The following is a 6,832-nucleotide window of genomic DNA, read 5'->3' as shown; positions in this document are numbered from 1 at the left end:
TCAATATTTTTGAAACTTTGCCGTTACGATTAACACAGGTTTAGTATAATAGCATAGCAATGTAGCTGTATCTATAACTAATTAAAACAAACCTTGAGTTTATTTATTTTTAGCAACAATAAACTTTATTTCTTTTAATGTTTGGTATAAGAAGTAGTGCAAATGAGTTATTTTGAACGGCTATAAAATTTAAAGTACAAATTAAGGAAAAGCAATGAGGTAGAGTAAAAAACCAATTAAAATATTTTTTTTTAGTTTATTGTTTAACTTTAAGTTTAAACTTTTTGCTTTTTTTTTTATTAAGTACGTATTTTTCATTTTAGTGCATAAAAAATATTTTAAAAATTGCTATTCTGAGTTGTTAAACAGTTGTTTTAAATATTAATTTTTTTTTACCGGTATTTTTTTTTTTAAATGAAAAAAGACAATTGCTAGTCGTTATCTATTGTTTTAACAAACATAAATACACGATAAAAAAAAATAAATTGAAATTAATACAATCAAACAGTTATAGTTAAAAAGAATTATAAACTTTAAACAAATTTTGGTACATTAAAAGAGTTAAACTATTTTAAGTATTCATAAATTTTAAAAGTAGTTCTACTAAAGTACTTTATATTGTGAAAAGTTTGAAGGAAGTTTAAGTTTACAAAGTCTTTAAAGGTTCTGAAATTAAAAATAACTAGCGCTGGTATTTATTTTTAAACCTTATCTTTATTTTTGATAATTTTTTTTAACCGCTATACTGCAGTAAAAGTTAACTGTGTTAAATTATTAAAAACTTTAGTCTTAGAGATCAACGTGAAAGTGAAGTTATTTTTATCGTAAGTATGAATGCAAGTTAAAACTCGATAACTTATACTTATTAACATATGAGTTTTGTTTATAAAGTTAAAACAATTGCAACAATTTTTAAGTTATTAAAATGGTTTTATTTATTTACATGAAAGCTTAACTTTCTTAGCGATTTTCAAAAAACTTAGAGATATGTGTTTGAATTAGGAAAGCTAAGTTTGTTAAAGATTAAATCAAACTTTTTCATATATGTTAGTCTTTTTTTTTTCATAGAATAATGAAACTTTTTTACTTGCATGCATTTAAGAGTCTAAAATTTTAAATTTAATTTAACTTTTAAGTCATGCTTAAAACATTTTAACATAAAATTAGCATAAACTAAAACACTAAATGAAAATTTGCATTTAAAAAATCCCTATACTACTAAGTTTAAAAAAAGTATTTGTTTTTAAAAATGCATTTAGATAACCTAAGTGAAACCAATATCATTTTTACTTTAAAAATTTTGGTTTGTAACACGGTCAAAATAGTTTAACGTCAATTTATGTTTTGTATAGTTTGTGTTTATAAGTAGGTTTTGTAAAAATTTATAAATATAAATTCTGCAAATTTCTAATTATGATTTAATTCAATTTTTATGCCACTCTTAATTTTAGCATAAAATTTGATTAAGAATTTTCAAAAAAAGCAATTATTTAAAAAACAGCGCTAATAAGCATATTAAATTTGTAAATATATTAGTATTGCTTTTATTTTAAATACAATAATTAACAAAAATAGCATTAAACGGGGCCAACAAAATATCAAACTAGAATAAACTGCAGCCGGAGTTAAAAATTAACAATTTAAGCACAAATTTTTAATATAACTGTTTTATCAATACTTTTTTATATATATCACTAATAAAAAAAATAATAAAGTTGTTTCAATAAAGTTAAACAAAAGCCGAAGCAATATAAACTTCAGAAAGTTTTAAAAATTGATAAAAACAAAAATGTTAAAACTCCTACTACTAACTACATTCATAAATACAGTTATAAATCAACATTAATAGCAAAGATTTTTAAACTGCTTAAAAATACTATTTAAGATACATTACTAATAAATTAAATAAATAAAGTGATTCTAATAAAGTTAAAAAAAAGCCAAAATAAATTAAACTTTAGAAAATTAAAAAACATGATAAAAACAAAAATGTTAAAACTCCTACTACTTACTACACTCATAAATACAGTTATAAATTAACAGTTATATCAAAAAAAAAATTGCTTTAAGAACAATACTTTTTAAGATATATTACTAAGCAATAGAAGTAATAAATTTTTTTAAGAAAGCTCAACAAAATCCAAAACAATATAAACTTCAGAAAATTTTAAAACATAAAAACAAAAATGTTAAAACTCCTACTACTCACCACATTCATTTCTACCGCTTTCCCTTTCCCAAAAGCAATATATACTTTAAAAAATTTTAAGACGTGATAAAAACAAAAATGCTAAAACTCCTACTACTTTCAACACTCATAAATACAGTTATAAATCAACATTTATAGCAAAGATTTTTAAACTGCTTAAAAATACTTTTTAAGACAGATTACTAATAAATTAAACAAATAAAGTGGTTTTAATAAAATTCAACAAAAGCCAAAGCAATTTTAACTTCAGAAAATTTAAAAACATGATAAAAACAAAAATGTTAAAACTCCTACTACTTACTACATTCATTTTTACAGTTATAAATTAACAGTTAAAGCAAAAAAATGTAAAACTGTTTTAAAAATACTTTTAAAGATACATTACTAATAAATTAAATAAATAAAGTGGTTTTAATAAAGTTAAACAAAAGCCAAAGCAATTTTAACTTCAGAAAATTTAAAAAAATGATAAAAACAAAAATGTTAAAACTTCTACTACTTACCACACTCATATCCGGGGCTTTCCCTTTCCCGATGCTGATGCCGCTAGGTGGCTCCATGAGCACCAGCACGGACCCCGGTTTCGGATTCATGAGGCTGCTGAACGACATAATGTCCGACATAGGGGTTTCCCCCGTGAACCGGGACTTCCTCGGTTGGGAACCGGATATGAAGTATGACGTCATGACGCAAGCGTGGACCAAAAACTGCAGTGACGTAGCTGTGTGTGAACATGGAGTTTACGAAAGTTTGTTTTTTAGAAATGTTTTAATTTATATTGTTGTTTGCCAATATATTAAGTAACTAATTTTGAAACAATGTCAAATTTATGTAAACTAAAGGTTTTAAATAAATGTAAAAATATAAGTTTATGTATATACTATTTTTAGTTTGGTTTTATTAAAAAATGTTTCTATTCTTATGCAAAATAAAAAAAAAGTTTCTAACTAAAAAAGCTTTCAATAACTAGCTTTGAACATTTAGCAAATGTTTAATTGTACAAGCTTGTTCAAAAAACATTAAAAACCGGTTTTTCTCAATTCTACATGATAATTTTTTGTTTGGAGCATGCTATTTACTGAACAAATTTTTTTTTCTTGTTTTCAAAACATAATTAAAACTATTTCTTTTAATTTTAATTAAATTTGAATAGGCTTTAAAGGTAAAAGATAATTTAACTTTGAAAATAAATTGATACGATTATATTTCTTATTGTATGCATTTTATTTGCCTTTATTTAATTTTTTTTTGTTAGTCTAAGCTTTTTTACTAATTTCAAGTACTAACGTGTAAATTTGTTGTTTTAATTATCCTTTTTCTAAAGCTACAAAACTTTAAAAGATAAAGTTTCATAAAGATTATATATAAACTGATGTTTTGTTCTTAAAAAATCTTTGAAGTCTGGAACCTTAATCCTAAATTTTTTCATTCAATATTCATAAATTATTTTTTTAGACAATGATCGTGATGACGTTTGTCCATCGTGTTACGTCACAATTAACGAAGTTTGCGGAAAATGGTATGGAGAATGCGAACCAGAAGAACTCGTTTGTAAATATGATGACGTCACTTATAAGGGAAGGTTTGATTGAATTTTTTCTGAAACAAATCAAAACGTCTAACTTTTAAACATCTGAAATTTGTAATAGTTGTTTTTTTCAGTTTGAAAATAAGACTTGCTTAACTTAAACAATTTTCTTAAAAATTTTGCGTTTGATGAAATCCATAACAAACTTCTTCCTAAAAAGTTACAACATTATAAAAAAAACTATTGTTAAAAACTGCTTTTATATATTTGTAGTTCTGAAATAGTTTTACTATAACGCTTAAGAACTTCAAGCTTCTAAATCCTCGGCAAAGTGACAAGTCGTAAATTTTTCTAGTTTCACTGTGTAACATTTCTATCAAAATATTTCAAAATAACTCTATGTATTACATTTAAATCCTTAACGTTGTCTAAAACTTATTAAAAGTTTAAATCTTTAACGCAGGTGCGTTCTGAAATCTTTAATGACGTCACTCGAGTTGGGCGAAAAGTGCGGTGACGTCTCTGGAACCTGTCGGGAAGATCTCCGTTGCCAACACGACGCAGACCCCATGACGTCGTTCGTCTCAAAAACCGGTTATTGCGTCACAAACGAAACGTTCAATCAACGTCAAGAAGGTCAGACTTGTGGGGAGAAGGTAGGAGATTGTAATGGAGAATTAATTTGCATGGAGAACCTCTTCACGGGTCAGCGGTTCTGCAGGAAGGAAGAAAAAAGTCCCGAATGCGATACTCAGGTTTGTTGAGTGCAACAGTCATAATATTGATAGCTGAAACTGATAATTAAGTAATAACAGAATTAAATATTTTAGTTTCATCGTATCCGTACATATTTTTTTTTGCTTACATAAGGAAGTTAGTTGTGAGTTTACTTCGTATCTAACTCTATTTATTGGTTTCTTTGAATATTACCAGGTTTTATCCCTTATTTAGTAGATTATTTCGCTAAAAAGCTGTAAAAATTATAAGTTTAAAAATATTATAAAATATGCAAAACATTGCACAAGTGCATAAAATAAATATTTCTATTTACTTGCAGATGCCATTCGGCGGAGTTGAGATGATAATCGAGTTCGACGGTGAAGACAAAGACGGGGTCCATAAGCACATGGAGTTTGTTGGGGACGGATCCGCGTTTCCACAGCAACTCGTTGAAGAAATACCCATGCTCTCGTTGCTGGGAGAGGTTATTGGGGAGGGTTTACTTCCGAGTGGAGAAGGTGATCAAGAGGACCAAAATGACAAGGATGGAGATGAAGAAAAAGTAGAAGAGGATGAAGTACAAGATATTAATTATGATGATGTTTGTGAAGAGGGAGATAAGGAAGCTGGCAAGGAAAAAAATGATGAGAGTGAAAATTTTGCGTTGACTCCAAATGAAGTATATGATGAACAAAAAGAAGACGTTGAAGAAGAAAATGTTAATGAAGATCAAGATGAAGAAGATGTTGTGGAACCTGCAATAGTTAAACTGAACCGGGATACTTCAAACAACTTTGATAATATTAATTTTAGTGAAGAAGGTGTACAAAGCATGCATAAAGGCAACTATTAAGATATCAGAAAATAGTTTAGCTTTTTAGTGAATCGTTGTAATTTCTTTGGTGTTTCACAATCTTTTAAACACATGTAAAAGAATAAAATCAGTCTTTATCCTTTTAGTTATTTTATGCTATTTTGTTTTAATTTTTTACAAACTGAATAACAAAAAATCAAAAAAAAAACACACAAAATAATGATATGGAATGACAAATATATTAATTTATCTGTTTCGATTGTTTCGATTTGTAATTAGATTTAGCTGTTTTTTGATTGGTTTTTCAGCGAGAGTGACGAAAAATTTTATAGTAATAAAACATCATTTGAATATGTAAATGTATATGTAGTTTAAATTTCATTTTAGTTGTTGAGTGTTGGTGTTTAAAGAAATTTGTATTAGATAAATCTTGATAAGTATAAATAGACTTAGTTATTAAAACAATTGCTTTTTTTTCATTGCAAAATCTTTTAAAGTGAAAAGCTTTAAGCTTGATAAATTATAACTGCAAAGTTTATAAATTTAACTATATTTTTATTGTGTTCTTCACAAAGCTCTATATAAGCTTTAATATGGAAAGTTCTTAACTAGATTTTTCTACAAAAGGTCTAGTGAGTTCCAATTTCTTAAGTACTAAACTAATGACATTCTAAGTTACTTTTCAAGTTGCTTGTAGATGATTTTTTTTTCTCCTAATAAAAGCTTATGTGAATATATATTTTTTGTCGTTTGTAAGACTTTTAAATAATCTACAGAAAATCGAGTCTACTGTTTATTAAACTTCATAAAGATAAAAAAAATTAAAAAAACTTATATTAAATAGTACTGTATATTTATACATTGTTAGGACAACCTTTTAGTTTTTCTGGCAAATTTTTACAAAAGTATTTAATAAAATAAATAACAAAAGTTTTTTTTATAATAAATGCAGTCTGTTTTTATTTACTAGTCTGTTTTTTTTACAGTAATGAATCGGTGAAAGATTGTAATTTATAGTTTTTCTGGTATTCAGGTTATAAACTTTGCTTTATGTTTTTTAAAACCTTGGTTCTAAATTTTTGTCTATGAAACATTTTGAAACAAAAAAAAATACAATTATTAAAATTGTTTAATGTTTATTACATAGAAAATATACCCTTAAACAAAAGAAATTAAGTTTTCTCATTTAAAAAACAAATTTAAAGTAAATGATTATTAAAACAATCTATAGTTTACAAACTAGGATAACAGCGGACTACAATCTGTATCAACTAAGTAAAATAAACTAAATTAACTTTAGATAATCTAGGCTAACCTTATTGTTCTATGAATGATAGTTTGTCTTAAAAATAGTTTTAGTACGACACTCTAGTTTTTTAAAAGCTAATTAACAACAATAAAAACTTAAAGTTTGTACATTTTGAAAGTTAAGTGGTTCAAATGTAGGAAGTAAGAATTAATGTTTTCATAAATAAAATTTGAGACATTTTAAACAGAGATAAGATTATACTAAATACTTATTTAGCATTCTTAAATAAATAGTTAAACTATTCATTTTAGT

General features: G+C 25.7%; 1 protein-coding gene across 1 annotated transcript; it reads left to right on the top strand.

The window, feature by feature from the left end:
* The first annotated feature begins 2,665 nt into the window (after window positions 1-2,665).
* Window positions 2,666-6,006, top strand: LOC145849754 (uncharacterized). Its single transcript, XM_082954804.1, has 4 exons — window positions 2,666-2,957; window positions 3,665-3,791; window positions 4,201-4,492; window positions 4,795-6,006. The coding sequence occupies exons 1-4, from the start codon at window positions 2,675-2,677 to the stop codon at window positions 5,308-5,310; spliced, it is 1,218 nt and encodes a 405-aa protein (XP_082810930.1). The 5' UTR covers window positions 2,666-2,674; the 3' UTR covers window positions 5,311-6,006.
* The last annotated feature ends 826 nt before the right edge of the window (window positions 6,007-6,832 follow it).

Source organism: Thalia democratica, chromosome 1, assembly GCF_965202585.1.
Source record: "Thalia democratica chromosome 1, ktThaDemo2.hap1.1, whole genome shotgun sequence".
Taxonomy (NCBI): domain Eukaryota; kingdom Metazoa; phylum Chordata; class Thaliacea; order Salpida; family Salpidae; genus Thalia; species Thalia democratica.
This window is presented reverse-complemented; position numbering and strand designations above follow the sequence as displayed.

What these genes read in the sequence shown, in the direction of transcription:
- LOC145849754 (XM_082954804.1), top strand. Translation starts at nt 2,675, where the DNA reads ATGATAAAAACAAAAATGTTAAAACTTCTACTACTTACCACACTCATA. An exon ending in TGAACATGGAGTTTACGAAA is followed by an intron (nt 2,958 to 3,664) that starts GTTTGTTTTTTA and finishes TTATTTTTTTAG; the next exon opens with ACAATGATCGTGATGACGTT. An exon ending in GTCCCGAATGCGATACTCAG is followed by an intron (nt 4,493 to 4,794) that starts GTTTGTTGAGTG and finishes ATTTACTTGCAG; the next exon opens with ATGCCATTCGGCGGAGTTGA.